This window comes from Bubalus kerabau, chromosome 4, assembly GCF_029407905.1.
Source record: "Bubalus kerabau isolate K-KA32 ecotype Philippines breed swamp buffalo chromosome 4, PCC_UOA_SB_1v2, whole genome shotgun sequence".
Taxonomy (NCBI): domain Eukaryota; kingdom Metazoa; phylum Chordata; class Mammalia; order Artiodactyla; family Bovidae; genus Bubalus; species Bubalus kerabau.
Window position 1 is genome coordinate 135,851,743 of NC_073627.1, and position 19,179 is coordinate 135,870,921.

General features: G+C 50.6%; 1 protein-coding gene across 2 annotated transcripts in view; it reads left to right on the plus strand.

Annotated features, from left to right (window-relative positions):
• The window catches only part of BMP1 (bone morphogenetic protein 1), a 47,291-nt gene that overhangs the window by 9,879 nt on the left and 18,233 nt on the right, over nt 1–19,179 (plus strand). For both annotated transcript variants that reach the window (XM_055578695.1, XM_055578696.1), the window contains exons 3-11: nt 1,712–1,882; nt 2,046–2,163; nt 2,466–2,644; nt 3,370–3,475; nt 5,135–5,259; nt 5,797–5,912; nt 16,798–16,900; nt 18,613–18,729; nt 18,978–19,123. In XM_055578695.1, coding sequence (XP_055434670.1) covers nt 1,712–1,882; nt 2,046–2,163; nt 2,466–2,644; nt 3,370–3,475; nt 5,135–5,259; nt 5,797–5,912; nt 16,798–16,900; nt 18,613–18,729; nt 18,978–19,123 — 1,181 coding nt within the window. The remainder of the gene's footprint in view (nt 1–1,711; nt 1,883–2,045; nt 2,164–2,465; nt 2,645–3,369; nt 3,476–5,134; nt 5,260–5,796; nt 5,913–16,797; nt 16,901–18,612; nt 18,730–18,977; nt 19,124–19,179) is intronic.

Genomic DNA, 19,179 nt, shown 5'->3' on the forward strand with positions numbered 1-19,179 from the left:
AGTTGCTGTGCTCTCTCTGCTCTGGGCTTATACTATTAGCATCTCACAAGTCAAATCACACTGCAATGACTTGTTTATACTTCTCTCTCCCCAGCTGGACTCGAAGCTCTTCAAGGTCAGGTGTGGGTCCAAGCACCTCCCAGCCAGCCTGGCACTTGTGAATGGGGGAGGGCAGGGTGGGGTCAAGGCCCTGGGCTCTTTTAGTTCTGTCCAGCCTTCTCACTGCTCTGCAACATGGTCCAGCTCACAGATAACCCTCCCCTTGCCAAAGTGGGGGATTCTCACATGGGCCTGTTCTGGGCACACTCTGGTGGTGCTGGGTAGTTGGCCAGTCTGCATGAGGGAGGATCTTCACTGGGCAGTCCATGGAGTAAAGGTCAAACTATGCCAGTGAGCAGCTGGCATTGGAGGGTGACCTGGTAGCCTGATAACTGGCAAGGCTTATTTGACCTTAGTGCGGGGACTAGGAGACATGGGATAAGGGGAAAGACAAGGGGAAAGCTGAATGGAGATTTGGATCACCTGGACCTGCCACTTACCATCTGACTTTGGACAAGTCCTAGGCTTTAGTTTCCTTATCTGTCAAATGTAGGTAGTGACACTTGCCTAGTCCAGCATGAGAGCTACTGTGTCAAATGAGGACCTGTACTTGGGAATTCTTAAAGAAGACATTAAGTTCTGTATGCTCCACAATTATGAAAGTTCCCTGGTAGCTCAGGCGGTAAAGAATCTGCCTGCAATGCATGAGACTCTGGTTTGATCCCTGGGTCGGGAAGATCCCTTGGAGGAGGGCACAGCAACCCACTCCAGTATTCTTGCCTGGAGAATTCCATGGATAGAGGAGCCTAGTGGGCTACAGTCCACAGGGTCACATAGAGTCAGACATGATTGAGCAACTAACACTTTCATTAGCTGAGCAGGAATGTTTCCTAGTCTCAGGTTCCCTGTAGGTCCAGGGAAATGAGTACACCGCTGTTCTCTTATTCACTTGTAGTCTATTCTTATTGTTTATGGCAGTTACAGTTTATAGTTATAAGGTTATAACTATAACCTTATAGTTAGTTATTCCATAAAGTCACTGCAAACACTGAATTAGTGAATTCTGAGCCATTACTCCTAGGAGAAATACAAGGTTAAGTTCCTACAAGCCTCTGGTCACATTTTCATCAACTTGTTAACACATAACCAAGTCATATATGTGTTTCTATTTAAAGACATCTTATTTGCTATGTCATTGATTTATTAACACTGAACTCATGGTCAACAGCACTGTAAGTCAAGCCTGAATGAAGATTATCTAACACAGGTATTTTCTCTATATACATCCCAGCCCTCTTGCACTTGGGAGTTAGGGAGAGGGTCATTTTAGACAGTGAAATCACCAAGAAAAGGCATAAAAATGCAAAAAAAAAAAAAAAAAAGTGGCGCTAACTAAATTATGAAGATACTTACCTACAGAATGAGCTGAAACAGGGAGGCAGCCTGTCCCCTTGTTCGGGCTCAGCCCAGGTCACGTACATTGGGTGACTCAAATTTCTCACTGCTCTGTGCATCACAGCCAGTGACCATGAAAGAGCTGATGGTCTTGGTTTGGGGGGGTTTACAAATTTTAGTGAGTGGGCAGGTACAGAACCCCTAGACAATGAGGATCGGTTGTCATTTGCTTCCCCCTGCCCTTCATGCCCTTGCTACCAGTGGCTTCCTTTTTTAGTTTCAGGAAACTCCTCTACCCTCAACAGCCAGAACACTAGTATGAAGCCTCAGAGAAGAAGCCGTGGGAGATGGAAAAGCCGGTCCCGGAGCCGGCGGGCAGCAACGTCCAGACCAGAGCGGGTGTGGCCTGATGGAGTCATCCCCTTTGTCATTGGGGGCAACTTCACTGGTGAGCATGATGTTGGGGGCGGTTGGGGGTGGTTGGGGGTGGGGGTGGACGCGGTGGTGTGAGTGGTGCCTTCTGCCTGTCTGATGAATGGCTGACTCTTTAGCGGAGGGTGGAGGTGAGCCCCCTGGACACTGTGACAGCCTGGCCTCCTTTGTCCCCACAGGTAGCCAGAGGGCAGTCTTCCGGCAGGCCATGAGGCACTGGGAGAAGCACACCTGTGTCACCTTCTTAGAGCGCACGGACGAGGACAGCTATATCGTGTTCACCTACCGACCCTGCGGGTGAGCAGTGGCCCCTGGGCGCTGTACCCTCGGCCATCGCCCCAGCCCGTGTTCGGTCCTGGGTACTGCAGCCGTCCCCCCGGGCACGGCCCTGGGTCATGTGTCCCTTCCTGCCATGGGAGCATCTCCCCAGGAGCTGCCCCGGATGTGGCTCAGACCCCAGCACACAACCCGGGCATCCCGCGCTCGGGCCCCTCCTCCACCCCTCTGCTCCTTGACCCCCCTGGCAGCCACGCCCGGCCCCTGAGTGGATGCACTCCCCCAGCTCGGGACCGCCCCCCTGAGCTGGCCCCGCCCTCCAGGTGCTGCTCCTACGTGGGCCGCCGTGGCGGGGGCCCCCAGGCCATCTCCATTGGCAAGAACTGTGACAAGTTTGGCATCGTGGTCCACGAGCTGGGTCACGTCATCGGCTTCTGGCACGAGCACACACGACCTGACCGAGACCGCCACGTCTCCATCGTGCGGGAGAACATCCAGCCAGGTACAGACCTCTGCCTGCCCCTCCAGGGTCCCTGGTCAGGGTGGGAGCTGCTCCCTCAAGCCATCACCTTTGCTCAACGTGGTATTACAGTCCCAGCCCTGCCTGGGGTCCAAACCCTTCCCCTGAAGCATCTTCTCTGGGTCAGTGGCAGCTCAGGGACCTCAAATCCGTTGTCAGATGGGGGCCCGGACAGGTCTAGGTCCTGCACACAGGGCTGCCTGGAGCAGCCAGAACCCACCTGGCCTTCAGGATGGGGGTTGGGGAGGGGTCGGCCCTGTCTCCATGCTGCCTCAGCCTTTCTCTTCACTTTTACCCAGTCTTCAGCTCTCTGCCTATTCTGTCCTCTAAAGGGTTTTTTCTCTCTCCTTTCTCCCTACTATGCTCTCTCTTCCCTCCCTTCCTGCTTCCTCCCTCTCCTCCCCTCTTCACTGCTCTCATCTCCCCAGTGGTTCTAGAAATGGGCGCCTCCTGCCTATCGTCCCTTGAGTCATTTCTCCAGCATATCCTCACCCCACCTACACCCTGCTGGACAGACTCTTCTAGAGACCCGCCTCTCCCCCTGGCTTCCCTGGGCCACTGCTGGACCCCCAGGTAGGGGGTCACCTCTCAAGAGCAGGGAGGACCCCATCCCTGACCCTAAAGAGGTAGCACTGCAACCCCACAGACCTGCCCCCGCCCGCCCCCGCCCCCTCCCCTCCCACACTCCCTTCTCCTGGTCTTCACAGGGCAGGAGTATAACTTCCTGAAGATGGAGGTCCAGGAGGTGGAGTCCCTGGGGGAGACCTATGATTTTGACAGTATCATGCACTATGCCCGGAACACATTCTCCAGGTGAGAGATGGGGGCCCCCCTCTTCTGGGGCAGCCCAGCCCTGCCCTCTGTAGACCTCCCACTTTGCACTAGCCTGCCCCACTGGGGTCATCAGTGAGGACAAGAGTGGGTCCCTGGGTGGCTGAGGCCCTGGAACAGAGGACCCATGGGTGCTGCCTGCCCTGCTGCTCTCTTCCACGGTGGGTCGGTGGCAAGACTGGGACTCCCAGGGCCTAGGTTCCTCACCTAGTACTGGGCACAGTGGCCCCAGGAGGGTGAAACCCAGCTGCTGCCCAGGCACATGGGATGCCAAGACCCCGGAGCTGTATCAGCCCGAGGGAACTGAGTTTTTCCCTCAACCATCCGCAAAAGGGGGCACATTTTTCTGGTGGGTCTGCCTTTTTGTAATTGACTGATCTGTACAAAGGCTGGCTTCTGTCCTGGATCAGCCCCGCTCCCTAGTTCATGAGCACATATACACCTACTCTTTATCCTGAGCCCAGGCTTCCTGGTGGCTCAGACAGTAAAGAATCCGCCTGCAGTGGGAAAGACCTGGATTTGATCCCTGGGTTGGGAAGATCCCCTGGAGAAGGGAATGGTAACCAACTCCAGTATTCTTGCCTGGAGAATCCCATGGACAGAAAAGCCTGATGGTATACAGTTCAGGGGATGTTGCAAAGGGTCAGACAGGACTGAATGACTAAGCATAGGTTCCCAGAAACCACAGGCAGAACCCCCAGCAGTCTTGGCCCAGCCTCCCCATCCCAGCTTCTCCTTAGCAGAGTATGGGACTCTGCCCCTCCCCCTCCTCAGGCTTTCCCTCACCCGCCACGCCTGGCCTTTCCCATGCCTGGCTCTGCCCTCTTCCTCCATCTCTGTTCTCCCAGACACTGGCCCTTCCCCTCTCCTCAGTCGCTCCTTCTAGACCCTCTCTTCCTGCCTCCAGACCTGAGGGAATAGACCAAGGAAGGGTGGTGAGGTCACCCCAACCCCCACCCACAGACCACCCATTTCCCACCAATCCTACCCCAGCTCCTGCTGAGGTCCAGCCAGCTGGGTGTGAGTCAAGGGCCCTGGGGAGGTGGAGGGCTGCCTGTTCTGCCTGCATTCTGATCTTCCCAGATGGAAACACCCAAGACCCAGCAGGCAGGAACTGGGGGGACAGGAGACACAATGGGTCAGGAGCTGGAGGGGCTGTTTTGGGGTCTGGTCTGGCCACAGTGGAACCTGCCCTTTGGCCTTGTCCCAGGTGCCATCAGGAAGGAAGAAGGGCTGGCCCTGGGTAGTCCTGGGAGGGGTGTCGGCAGGGCTGATACAGCACAAGGGGCCTCAGAAGCAGGGCTGAGACACGGCTGACTAGGGGGTCTGAGGTCTCCCAGGGTTTGGAGGTGGGCCAGACAGAGCCAGGGCACGGGTGGGTCCCCAGGGCCTCCTAGGTTTTTGTTCTCAACCTCCCAAGTGTTCCCGGGGCTCCCCCAGGCCCTGTGGCGTGGCTGCCACGGAGCAGGGTGGCAGCTGGTCAGTGGGCAGTGTAATGACAGGGTGATATGTCTCCACCCGTCCCGGACCCTGCTGAGGAATGTCTGGGCTCTGGCAGGGTCGTGACCTTGGGTGCATGCAGGCGAGCCACCCTCCTTCCGTTCGATTCTCACCCGGGGCTGGGCTTCTCCTCCTCCCCAGGGGCATCTTCCTGGACACCATCGTTCCCAAGTACGAGGTGAATGGGGTAAAGCCCCCCATTGGCCAGAGGACACGACTCAGCAAGGGGGACATTGCCCAGGCACGCAAGCTCTACAAGTGCCCAGGTCAGGGCAGGGGTGGGGATGGGACAGAGTGGGGTGGAGGGCAGGCCCTGGAGCCAAGAAGGTTGAAGCTGTGAGACTTAGAAGTTAGAGGCAGCCTGGTTTCTGAGGAGGGGGCACCCAGGTAGGAGCAGTGTTCAAGTTACAGAGCCAAACTGGGGCTCGGATCTAGTGGGGAGGTGCTGAGCCACCCACCTTCTGAGGGTCTCTGAGAGTGAGGGGCAGTGGGAGTAGAAAAAGCCAAGGGTGGGGGGGTGTGCAGAGCAATTCCCAGGAAGTGAGATAGAGTGAGGCCCTCCCAAGGAGCTTGACCTTAACTCTGGAAGCCTTGTTGCCTTGACAACAGGGCATCCCTGGCACTAGGTAGAAAAAGAGGAGAAGGAGGTGGATCTTAAAGGGACAGAACCATCCCAGACTCTTTGCTCTGCTCAACCAGTCTGCTGTCCCCCAAAGGGCACCAGGGCTCAGGATGAGAAGCCAGAAGGTTGGGGGGACTGGGCAGCTGCAGCAAGCAATCTGATCATTTCCTTTCCTTGACAGCCTGTGGAGAGACCCTGCAGGACAGTACAGGCAACTTCTCCTCCCCCGAGTACCCCAATGGCTACTCTGCCCACATGCACTGTGTATGGCGCATCTCGGTCACACCTGGGGAGAAGGTAACTGAGCATCACTTCCTCTGCCAGGACCCCCGAGTAGGAGAGCTGAGTCCTTGTGGCTGTGAATGACCTGCCTGGGAAATGTACTCATTCACCCCACAGGAGGATGGGAAAGTGTGAAAGTCACTCAGTTGTGTCCAATTCTTTGTGATCCCATGGGCTGTAGCCCGCCAGGCTTCTCTGTCCATGGAATTCTCCAGGCTAGAATAATGGAGTGGGTGGCCATTCCCTGCTCCAGGGGATCTTTCCAACCCAGGGACTGAGCCCATGTCTCCCGCATTGCTGCTGCTGCTGCTAAGTCACTTCAGTCGTGTCCGACTCTGTGTGACCCCATAGACAGCAGCCCACCAGGCTCCCGTATCCCTGGGATTCTCCAGGCAAGAACACTGGAGTGGGTTGCCATTTCCTTCTCCAATGCATGAAAGTGAAAAGTGAAAGTTAAGTCGCTCAGTCATGTCTGACCCTCAGCGACCCCATGGACTGCAGCCTTCCAGGCTCCTCTGTCCATGGCATTTTCCAGGCAAGAGTACTGGAGTGGTGTGCCATTGCCTTCTCCGCATTGCAGGCGGATTCTTTACCATCTGAGCCACTAGGGAAGCCCAGGAGGATGGGAGGCATCTACTGATAGTTGTATACAAACGCTAACTCATGAAGAGCATGTATTATGTGCTAGGCATTTTTCTACTTGCTTCTCAGATCCATTCACAGGCTTTTCACGTGGAGTCTGGATCTCTCACCCACCCTTGGGTCTTCCATGTCCTTCATATTTTTATTGCACCCACAGCTTTTCAGCGTTTATATCCCTTGATTGGAACTTGGTACTTAATGTTCTAGTGCAACCTTGAGCTGGGTTAGATTTTATTATCAGTCACATTGCTTATTCCAACAGGTCTCAAGATCATTTTGAATCAGAATTCTACCAACCACCAGGTAGCCATTCTCACTCTGTCATGAGCTCATTGGATATGCATGTCTTCTGGGTCTTCCAAACTCAACCTTTGATCAAAATATTGAACAGGACATGAATCAAAGCAGATCCCAAGATCTCCCTCTGAATTGACCTTGCCCCAGTAATCTGCAGGCTTCAGGCAGAGCTATTCCATTAGCGATGACTACTTTAAGAGTCATTACCAGTCAGCCACAGGTCACCACTGGGTTGACCAACCACAGTAGGAGCCACTTCTGAGACCAGGCCTGTGTCATCTTTATGTCTTTGGCATAGGAAGTGATTAATAAATACCAAGTAAGTGGGTGGATTGCCTTAGCAAACATAAGTACTATTTCACTGGTTGGTAAAGCCCCTTTTTAAAAGGAAGTAAGATTTGTCTAATGTGTCTTGTTTCCAGTGAACCCAAACTGGCTCCTAGCAATCCAGTGTTTCTTTTCTAAATGGTCACAGGCTGTCTATTTTAAATGGTCACAGACCATCTGTTGAATTGGGGATTAACATTGAACTCCATGGTTTGCAATTCCCAGAATTAAACTCCAAACTCTCCTCCCCAAACACTCATGCGTACGTTCTCGCACACACCCCTTTTGAAAACTGGAAAGATTCTGTTCTGACTTCTCAAGATTACAGACACTGATCACATCTGCAAGTTATTTGAATGTCCTCTGATGTCATTTTTGAGTCTAGAGACAAAAGCCAATTTAAATAGGCGCTTGCTGACTCTCCTCCTATATTACTGAGCTTCTCTTTCCTTTTCAAATGATGTTTATTTTTTGTAATTTGAAGATCATCCTTTTTTACAACAAACTTTCATTGAGAGTTGAGTAATTCCCTATCTCTCTCGCTTAGCTTTCTACCGTCGTCCCTCAACAGTGAACCCACCCCTTCCTTGTTCTTCTCCTTGTTCTGAATCTAACTTAAAAATTGTGGTCCTTTTTGCTGTCTTGTACTGACCTTGCCCTGGATTCTTTCATTCCTCTACTGAGGAATTTGGAAATTTCACCACAGATAACAACAACATGTAATGACTACTGAGCATAATGATTGGCCAGGCACGTGTTAAATTCTTTGTGTCATGTCTTTTAGTTAGCCCCACAACGTTAAAGGCTGGGTGCTAATGTTAGCCTTATTATTATTATTATTATTTGGCTGCACTATGCAGCCTGTGGGATCTTATTTCCCTGACCAGGGATCGAACTCGAGCCCTTGGAGTAAAAGCACAGAGACCTAACCACCTGACTGCCAGGGTATTCCTGTTGGCTTCATTTTGTATATGAGAAAGCAAATTTAGAAAAACTAACTTGCCCAGGATCTCGTAGAACCTAGATTATGATATCAGAGTCTGCGATTGTAGTACTGTGTGTATTCCAAAGCCTATTCCGTTCTTTCAACAACTACTTAAGTGCTCTTCCGCTACAGTGTTGTCTGGCCACTTTGTGCCTGGTGCTGGGCCTGGCACTGGGGATGGACAGGTGCCCAAGATAGTCCCTGGCCCTGAGGAGCACTGAGGAGGGTAGAGCATCCTTTCTTTCCTGTTTAGGAGGTTTGCTTTGTCAGAAAGCATAGGGCAACTTTGTCAGGACCCACTTCTTCCCTTCCTACTCTGGACTGACATGGGCTGGCCCTACTCTCTAGAGCAGTGGTTCCCAACCTTTTTGGCACCAGGGACTGGTTTCATGGAAGACAGTGTTTCCACGGACTGGGGTGGGAGGGATGGTTTCAGGATGATTCAAGTGCACTGTGTTTATTGTGCTAATGATAGTATTTGCAGCCACTCCCTGGCGCTAGCATCACTGTCTCAGATCATCAGGCATTAGATTCTCATAAGAAGCGTGCAACCTCTATCCCTTGCATGCGTAGTTCACAATAGGGTTCATTCTCCTGTGAGAATTTAATGCCATGGCTGAACTGACAGGAGATAAAGCTCAAGGAGTAATGTGAGCAATGTGGAGTAGCTATAAATACAGATGAAACTTCACTCACTTGCCTGCTGTTCACCTCCTACAATATAGCCCAGTTGCTAACAGGCCATGGACTGGCAATTAGGGTGGGGACCCCTGGTCTAGTGGACATATGGCCTTGCCTTAGAAAAACCTCTGTATACCTTCAGCCTGCTCCCTCCATATCTCCCACAAGACTCACCATCCTTTTTCAGCAGTGTGCCCAGAGCTCCTGGGAGTAGGCTAGAGATTAAAAAAAATTCAGATTAACCAAGGCATGATTGGAGAATTCCATGAACAGAGGAGCCTGGCAGGCTACACTCCATGGGGTCACAAAGAGTCAGACACGACTGAGTTACTAACACACACACACAAAACATACCCATGGTCCTGGTTGAAGCCATAGAATTATAACTGAACGAAAGATGGAATTGTAGGGGACAGAAACATTTAGAAGCTGGAGAGAATAGAAGAAGATGGCATCAGAAAATTGTCACAGCCACTCCCTGTGGCCAATTATATGCAAAGTATTGGCATTCTATATACATGATCTCTTTATTCCTCACAACAGTGTCATGATGTAGGTACTGTTATCCCTGCTGGAGAGAGGAGGGTCTTGAGGCTCAAAGGGCAGTAGACCTGGCCAAGTTTGCTCCGGTAGCAGTGGTGGAACCAGCACTCAATTCTAGGACTATCTGACTCCAAAGTCTACTCTTTCAACAGTAAACCTTAAATAAATCTAACAGCATTAGCGAATGGACTTTGACATCTGTTTGGCTCCTGAGAGGTTGTTTTTCACTCGTCTCCCAGTTCTCAGCTTATTGCCAGCAATGCACGTGATATGTGAATCTTATCTTGTACAATCATGCAAGTCTCGGTGATGTCAAACAGATGAAAGAGCCACTTTGGAGGACTTCTCTGAGGATCCCTAAGCCTTGACGCTGCAAGTGATTAGCAGCTGCCCTGAAGAGTATTTACAGTGTTTCCCAGGCAACAAAGGGAACTCCTTTATGAGCAGGAGAGTGGTTTCAGGACACCCCAGTCAATTGTTGTAGAGCAGCCAAGAAGATAAGAGTATACAATGTTTTTTGGATTTGGCGTATCCACCCTCCTTCCCATCCCTACTTTCCGACATCCTGACTCTTCCTCAAGGTCCAGCCCAAATTCTGCCTCCTCTGTAAGGCCTTCCCTGACCCCTACTTCCCATTCCCCAACTGGGCAGAGATGACCCATCTCCTCCCTGCTCTGCAAGACCTGGGCTGAGTCCACTCCTAAGTCTCTCTTCTTGGGCACTGAAGGGCATGGGGCTCCGAGGATGGAGGGAAAGTTGATGCTTTCTTTGTACGGCTGTTGGGCAGAATTGATTGGTAGGCCTGGGGAGGCCACAGGGACTAGAGGTTAAGGGCATAAGTTTAAGAGCCAGAGTTGAAACCTAGGTTTGACTCTCAGCTGTGTTCTTTTTTTAATATATATATCTGTTGTTGTTCAGTCGCTAAGTCATGTCCAGCTCTTTGCGACCCCATGAACCGCAGCATGCCAGGCTTCCCTGTCCTTCATTATCTCCTGGAGTTTTCTCAAACTGATGTCCATTGAGCCAGTGATGCCCATCCTGCCATCTCATCCTCTGTCGCCCCTTCTCTTCCTGCCCTTGGTCTTTCCCAGCATCAGGGTCTTTTCCAGTGAGTTGGCTCTTCACATCAGGGGGCCAAAGTATTGGAGCTTCTGCTTCATCAGTCCTTCTGATGAATGTTCAAGGTTGATTTCCTTTAGGATGACTGGTTTGATCTTTCTGTCCAAGGGGCTCTCAAGCAGCTTCTTTAGCACTGCAATTCTAAAATTAATATATATGTTTATTTTTATTTATTTGGCTGTGCCTGGTCTTAGTTTCGGCATGTGGGATCTAGTTCCCCAACCAGAAATCGAACCCAGGCACTCTGCTTTGGGAACACAGTGTCTTAGCCACTGGACCATAAGGAAAGTCCCTCAGCTGTGCTCATTACTGGATGTGTGATGTTGGGGAAGTTGCTTATACTCTCTGAGCCTTTGTTTCCCCATCTGTAAAATGGGCCTGGTGATAGTACCTCCCTCATGGGGTTGATACAAGGGTTAAACAAGTTAATGTACATAAAGTGCTTATAGGGCACTGCCTAAACATAGCAGGAATTCGGTGTTAGCTGCTAGTATCATTCTGTGTGTGTGCTCAGTCATGTCTGACTTTTGTGACCCCATGGACTAGCCTGCCAAGCTCCTTTGTCCCTGAAATTTTCCAAGCAAGAATACTGGAGTGAGTTGCCATTTCCTACTCCAGGAGATCTTCCTGACCCAGGGATCAAACCCATCCCTCCTGCTTTGGCAGGTGGATTCTTTACCACTGCGCCACCTGGGAAGCAAGTATCATTCTGTAGTCCTGATCTATTAATGAATAAGCCCTAGTCAACGTCCCTGGGTGCCTCAATTGCCTCCCTCTATTTTCCTGGATTCTGGTGTGGACCATATTGTGACCCAAATATCAGACTATCTAAACTCAACTCTAGGAGCGAAATCCACATATATTGAGTGGCATACACTGCCATAGGGATGTGTGACACGTATGTTTGACCCCAGTGTCAGACAAGGTCTTAAATTTTACATGTAATAATTCAATTCCCCTAAACTCTATGAGGCAGGTACTATTACCATTTGTTGTTGTCATTGTTGTTTAGTCACTAAGTCCTGTCCAATTCCTTTGTGACCCCATGGACTGTAGCCCACCAGGCTCCTCCATCCATGGGATTTCCTAGGCAAGTATACTGGGGTGGGTTGCTATTTCTTCCTCCAGGGGAATCTTCCTGACCCATGGATCGAATCCACGTCTTCTGCATTGGCAGGTGGATTCTTTACTGCTGAGCCACCAGGGAAGCTCACTATTACCATCACCATCTTACAAATAAGGAAACAGAGGAGTTCAGTGATGAGCCCAAGATCTGCCTGAGGCCAGCCAACTGGTCTCCGAGGATTGATGTGTTCTCCCAGCTCCTCCTTGAGATCACCCAACACAAATGAGGAATACTTCCCACACGCAGGGTTCACCTGGGGACTCTGCACCCCTATCGCATTTTCCCCATGACTCCCCAGTGGAATCCTTATGATCGCCTCCATTTTTCAGACAAAGACAGCGAGGCCCAAAGTCAGGCTCCGAGCCAGAATCACCAGCTAGGAAGTGGCAGAGCCAGCCAGGTTTTCCTTGGCAAAGGGCAGCGCCCCTGCCACCAGAGCACTGCTGTTTCCACACGACAGAAGTCGTTACAACTCTTAATTAGACACCTCCGGTCTCAATATAGCCACAGCTGCACCTCCCTGTGAGATGCGCCTGACCGCCAGCCCAGGTCTCTTCCTCCTACTTGTGGTGACCTCTGCTTCCTCTTGCCCGTGGAAGGTCCTGGGTGGGCCCTGTAGGGGTCTGCCAGCCGGACGTGGTTTCTTTTGGGGGGGCCTGAGTGCATCCATCCTGGACAGAGTCACGGTTGTTTCCGGGGAAGAAGGGAAAGTGGCTGCTATTCTCCATGCAGCTGCTGAGCGGACTTGATTGGCAGGCTCAGAGAAGCCACGTGGAGTAGTGGTTAAGAGAGTAAGTTTAGGAGCCAAGAAGCCCTCACTTGGCCCTCTGCATTCCTTCTTCCATCCAGCCACTCTTTTTTTATTTTTTTAAAAGATTTATTTATTTTCTTTGTTGGCCGTGGTGGGTCTTTGTTGCTGCACAAGGGCTTTCTCTAGTTGCAGAGCATGGGCTTTTCATTGTGGTGGCTTCTCTTGCTGCAGAGCACAGGCTTCAGTAGATGTGGCTCTCAGGCTTAGTTGCTCTGTTGCATGTGGAATCTTCCCAGACCAGGGATCAAACCCATGTCCCTGCATTGGCAGGCGGATTCTTAACCACTGGACCACCAGGGAAGCCCCATCCAGCAACTCTTTAAAAGATATTTTTGTTGTGTGCTAGGTATAAAGATAACATATACATGTTATTAAAATTTTGAGCAATATAGAAATGCCTAAGGTAAAAAATGAACTTTCTCCCCTTGATTATCCTCTGAATGCCACTCCTCAGAGATGACTAAGCATTGGTAACACTTGGGATGTCCTCCCAGACCCTTTTAGTGTGTGTGTGGTCTTCTGTAACTTGCCTTTCACTCAACAATAAATCGTGGTCATCGGTTTATGTCCGCACATATATTATCTACCTCAATCACTTTTGAGGCTGCTTGGCATCCCATCATCTCAATTTAATTATTTAATCACCCCCTGCAGGTCTCTTTTTTATATATAATTTTATTTTTATTTATTTTTGACTGTGCTGGGTCTTCACTGCTGCGCACGGGCTTTTCTCTAGCTACAGCGAGTGGGGGCTGCTCTCTAGTTGCCATGCATAGGCTTCTCATTACAGTGATTTCTCTCATTGCAGGGCATGGGCTCGAGGTGTGCAGGCTTCAGTCTCGTGGCACGTGGACTCCGTAGTTGTGGTTCCCCGGCTCTAGAGCACAGGCAGAGTAGTTGTGGGTTCCTCAGCTTGTGGGATCCTTCCAGACCAGGGATTGAACCCATGTTTCCTGCATTGGCAGGAGGATTCTTTATGACTGAGCCACCAGGGAAGCCCACCCTGCAGGTTTCTTGATGGATGCTGATCTAAGTTTTTCCAACCTTTTATTACTACCAAAATAAACACCTTGAAATTTATGTCTTTATACACTTAGGCAACTTTCTCTGTAGAACAAATTGTAGAAGGCAAAATTCTGGTCAAGAAATATTTACTAAGCAACAACTATGTGCCATGCACTGAGGAGTCCATAATGAATGAAACTTCCTCTGTGGTCACATTTGATCATTTTCTGAAAAGATAAAATATTGGGTAATAAGACGCCGGCTATAGAGCAAGAGCTGGAACAGATTTTCAACTTCAGTTTTTCAAAATGTCAGGACTTGTTTTTTTATCATAATGATACTCCCGATGATGAATAATTATCATCATCAAGTGTAAGATAGTGTGCTTTTGAAGGGTTTCCTGGTAGCCTGGTTAGGGTTCCAGGCCATGGCCCAGGTTCAATTTCTGGTCAGAGAACTGAGATCCTGCAAGCTGTATGTGTGAATTCAGTCGTGTCCAACTCTTCATGACCCCAGGGACTGTAGCCCACCAGGCTCCTCTGTCCGTGGAATTTTCCAGGCAAGAATATTGGAGTGGATTGCCATACTCTCCTCCAGGGGATCTTCCCAGGGATTGAACCCATGTCTCTTATATCCTCTGCATTGGCAGGAAGGTTCTTTACCACTAGCACCACCTGGGAAGCCTGTGCAGTGTGTCCAAAAAAAAAAAAAAAAACACACCGAAAAAAGAGTAATATAGTGTACTTTTCAAAACATGATCTCACTTGATTACCTCTTGTAACCCCACTTGATTACATCAAAGCAGCAAAATTAATGAAAGCCTCCCCAACACAAACATATTTAAACTCATGTATGAATCAAAAGAAAAGATAAAAGGTGGACCATGGATTCCAAGCTAGGTCAGGATGACATGTGGGAGTGACAAGCAGTGAAAATATGATGGACTCAGTAGATTGAAGGTTGTAGTGAATTGGAAGGATTGGGCTCTATGCACAGAGGGAGTGAGTGAGGAAAGATTGGGCCACATGGACGGAGAATGGGGTCTTTGGGTTTGAGATTGTGGACGTTAACAAGATTTAGGGCATGATGTGTTGACTGGAAAGGGGCAGAGAGAGGGTGGGAGAGGAGGGCAGGGAATACAGAGGTCAGGAAATGGCAAGGATCATGCAAGTCAATGGTGAAATCACGAGGAGTTCTGACGGGGTTGGTGCTAAAGTGACCATAAGGCAGGAGCTCTTCCTTGACCAGTGGTAGCATTGACCTTGGCTAAAGACAGCAGCTGCCAGCGCCTGCTGTGGGATCTTTTTCATTCCAGCCTCTACTCTGTGTTAGTCGCTCAGTCATGTCTGACTCTTTGCAACCCCATGGACTGTAGCCGCCAGGCTCCTCTGTCCGTGGAATTTCCCAGGCAAGAATACTGCAGTGGGTTGCCATTCCCTTCTCTAGGGGATCTTCCTGACCTTCCTGACCCAGGGATCGAAACTGGGTCTCCTGCATTGCAGGCAGATTCTTTAACATCTCAGCCATCCTGGAAGCTATGGGATCTTTTTCATTCCAGCCTCCACTCTGTCTGCCTCTAACATTGCAGGAAGCCAGAGGGGAGACGGACTCCCTTGTCCCTTTCTCCTCCAGCAGGGAATCTAGTTCACACCTAACAGGTGGGCCCCTCAGAGCTTTGCATGCTTACTGCACACGCCTTGCAGATGGGCAAGGAGGCATTCTCTGGAGTCCCTGCTTGTTGGACTCAAAAAGTACAGCAAGCTTCAGGGCTCGCTCCAGAAACTACTAAGCAAGAAAGTGTGCTTCTCTACCTGTTCATGAGCCTACCTACTGGGGAGACTCGGTATTTACCAAGGTGTTAGAGGTCCCTCCAGTATTAGGTGAACATTTGATGAGTTCAAGGGCAGAAATGAGTTTATGTGCAGAAGGTGCTTAGGGCAGTGCCTATACCCATGAAGGGCTGTGTCAGGGTGAGATGTCTTTCCTCATTTTACGTACTAGGTAACTGAGGTTCAGAGAGGTCAAGTGATTTACCCAAGGACTCACAGCAGGAAAGGCAGAGATGAGATTCAAACCCAGGCTCAAATGACTGGGGCCTGAGTTTTTCACTCAGTGATCTTTTTAACATAATGCTTTTTTTTAATGACTTATTTGGCTGCCTCAGGTCTCAGTTCCAGCAGGTGGGATCTTTCACTGTAGCACTCTCTAGTTGTGGTTTGCAGGCTCAATTGTTGTGGCACACAAGCTCAGTCCCTCTGAGGCATGTGGGATCTTAGTTCCCCTGCCAGGGATAGAACCTGCATCCCCTTTCATTGCAGGGAGGATTTTTAACCACTGGACCCCAGGGAAGTGCCTCATTAGGTGATCTTTTCATGCATGTCTTATTCGTCTAAGTCCTAATTTCCTTGATAGAGATGTGTGTGTGTGTGTGTGTGTGTGTGTGTGTGTATAATCAACTACACTGTATCGCTGAGTATCTTAAACCCATTCACGGGAGGCATACAGACCTGATGTTCTCCTCAGCGGTCAGCATGACCCCTGCTCAGGACCAGCATTTAATAAATATGTGATGATAGGTGACCTCTGCTCTTCCTCTCTGGACCCTGCATTCCCATTCAGACCCCCCCAGTACCCAAATACTGTCTTGGGCCCTTCCTATCACCAAGGAGACCTCTTCCCTCTAAAGATGTTGTAATTTATATTATTTAAGTTGACCACGAGAAGAGCTAGGTTTGTGTAACCCTAAGCAACGGCTCCTTAACTAAGGAGATCAGTAAAATGAGATCCTGGGTTTCAAACGTATATTCAGTGAGGTCGTGCATTTTAAGTGAGGCCTGGCCCGGGATGTCTGGGAAGAATGCTGACTAGAACTGGCAGATGGCTGGGGAGGAGGGACATTTCTGTGCCAGGAGCTCCTTTTTGGAACTCTTAACTATTTTTTTTAAATTTATTTTTGGCTTCGCTGGGGTCTTTGTTGCTGAGCACTGGCTTTCTCTCTCGTCGTGGCAAGCGGGGGCTACTCTGTTGCAATGCCCAGGCTTCTCACTGCAGTGGCTTCTCTTGTTGCAGAGCACAGGCTTTAGGGTGTGAAGGCTTCAGTGGTTGCAGCATGCAGTCAGTAATTGTGGTGCACGAGTTTTTGTTGCTCTGTGGGGTGTGGGATCTTCCCGGACCAGGGATTGAACCCATGTCCCCTGCATTGGCAGGCAGATTCTTTAATCACTGAACCATCAGGGAAGTTCTTTTAACTATTTATAACCCATGGCAGATGGCCTTACAAGGCAAGCAGTGATCATGGGACTGATGGGTGAGGTCAGCGAAGCATGGGCAGCAGTGTAACCTTCTTCCTCCCCCATTTTCCCAGATCATTCTGAACTTCACGTCCATGGACCTGTACCGTAGCCGCCTATGCTGGTATGACTACGTGGAGGTCCGAGATGGCTTCTGGAGGAAGGCGCCCCTTCGAGGTACGGGCCCCAGCCTTGCCTTGCCCACTCCACAGTCGAATCCTTGGTATGATTATTCACATCACAGCCTGCATCCTCCCTGACACCAACACCTGGCCAAGGGCAGCACCATGGCGCAGAAGCCAGGAGAGCTGGTGTAGTTGCTGCTGCCAGCTCCATCGTGAAGTGTGTGACTTTGGGCAAGTCCCTTCCCTAATCTGGACCTCATGGAGACCTTGGTATGGGCTTCTGGGCTTCTCGCAGATGGTGGCTTATCAGTGTACATGGTGGGGAGTCACACCAGGTAACAGAGGGAGATGGACGGGCCCATCTTCTCAGCTCCAGGCTCTCTTGCTCATCTGGGCAATGTCAGGGGCTCTGTTGCTTGTTTGTGAGATGTGGCCTGAGGGTGCCCACGATGTAGCCTGGTGCATCACAGAGGCCTGCATTCCTGGCACAATGGCCCAAACTTGTTTGCACAGGATACTTTGTCTTGGGGTGGGGTGGTGGGTAAGTGGGGGGATGGCTGGGTCAGAACCACAGGACAGAAGATCCTGTAATGGACATAGAGCCTGAGAGGGTACCTGAATTTTCCTTCTCCGATCTGGACCTGATCCTAAGTGGCTCAGGACTGCTCATTAGCTTAAGAACCTCTGCCCCATAGCTTGTGCCTGAAGCAGGCTGACAAGTCCTCACTAACCATCTCTTCCCCCCTCCCCCTAGTTTGTTTCTGATGTTGGCCTATTTCTTATTAGTCACCCAAAGCAGCTGTCTTTATGATACTTCCTGCTACAAAAGTGTGAATGTTTCCAAGATTGCAGTTTCTTTTTCACAACTTGCATTCCTAGGGCAGCACCCTCCGTCCCCTGCCAAAAGTTGGGAAAACACCCATCTTACTAGGAACACACAAATCATCCCAAGTTGATTCTCGACTACAAAGGATTTCACAGAGGGCCAACCTCACCCGCTTATGTGGATTCTTGTCAGGTTTCACGTCAAATAAAGCATTTTCTGCCCAGTTCCTGGATTCAGGGGTGTATCTGGGCTCCTATGGCACCCCCCGCATTTGAGCAAATGGCATTTTGTCATAGCCAAAGAAAGCTGTGTTTGCTTTTGGTTATTGCTTGTTAGCATGGATAGCAAGTAAGAAAAGATAGGTAACAATGATAATGCTCTTTTTAAAAAGTGTCAATAAATAAAACACAGGTATCCTTGGTTATGGGCTTTCCTGGTAACTCAGCAGTAAAGAATCCGCCTATAGTGCTGGAGATATGGGTTCGATCCCTGGGTTGGGAAGATCCCCTGGAGAAGGGAATGGCACCCCACTCTAGTATTCTTGCCTAGAGAATCCCATGGACAGAGGAGCCTGGCGGGGATATACTATAGTCCATGGGATCGCAAAGAGTCGGACATGACCTAGTAACTAAACAACAGCACCATTGGTTATGGTGAGGAATCTCTTTCCTCCTAGACACAGATTCCTTCCTATCCTTTCCCTCGAGTGCATGAAATCTTCTAGAGTGGCCTCTGACTCTTCAAGGCCATACTGGACCTTGGATCAGATATAGGCCAACTGGAGTGTGTGCGGTCTTGAGAATGTGCGTCAAGGGCAGACCAGGGTCCAGCACCTGCCCGTGGAGATGGGGCGGGCTCCCTGGAGTTGCAGCCCTGGGGCGAGAAGGGAGGAGGCCTCGCTGGAGCCTCACTGCCTTCTGTCTGCCCAATCTGTGCAGGCCGCTTCTGTGGGGGCAAACTCCCCGAGCCCATCGTCTCCACCGACAGCCGCCTCTGGGTTGAATTCCGCAGCAGCAGCAACTGGGTCGGGAAGGGCTTCTTCGCGGTCTATGAAGGTACTAAGGCAAGGGGAGAGGGGAGTTGGAGGTGGGGTCCCTGGACACCCTAGAGCCCCTCCCTCCTGGCACCCCACGGGTGAGGCCAAGGCCCCTTGAGGGAGGAAGCAGAGATCTCAATGGGATTGGCCGAGGCCTGGGACCCTGGGAGGCTGGGGGATGTGGGTGGGACTGGAAGAAGGAAAGAGGAGCTCAGAGCATTCTGACCAACACTCCCCTCTTTCCCACCTTGTCCCTTGTCCCCAAAGCCATCTGCGGGGGAGATGTGAAAAAGGACAATGGCCACATCCAATCGCCCAATTACCCAGATGACTACCGGCCCAGCAAAGTCTGCGTCTGGCGGATCCAGGTGTCCGAGGGCTTCCACGTGGGCCTCACCTTCCAGTCCTTTGAGGTGGGTCAGGGACCCCCCCAGGACGGGGCCCACCTCCTGAGGGCTTCCAGGGCTTG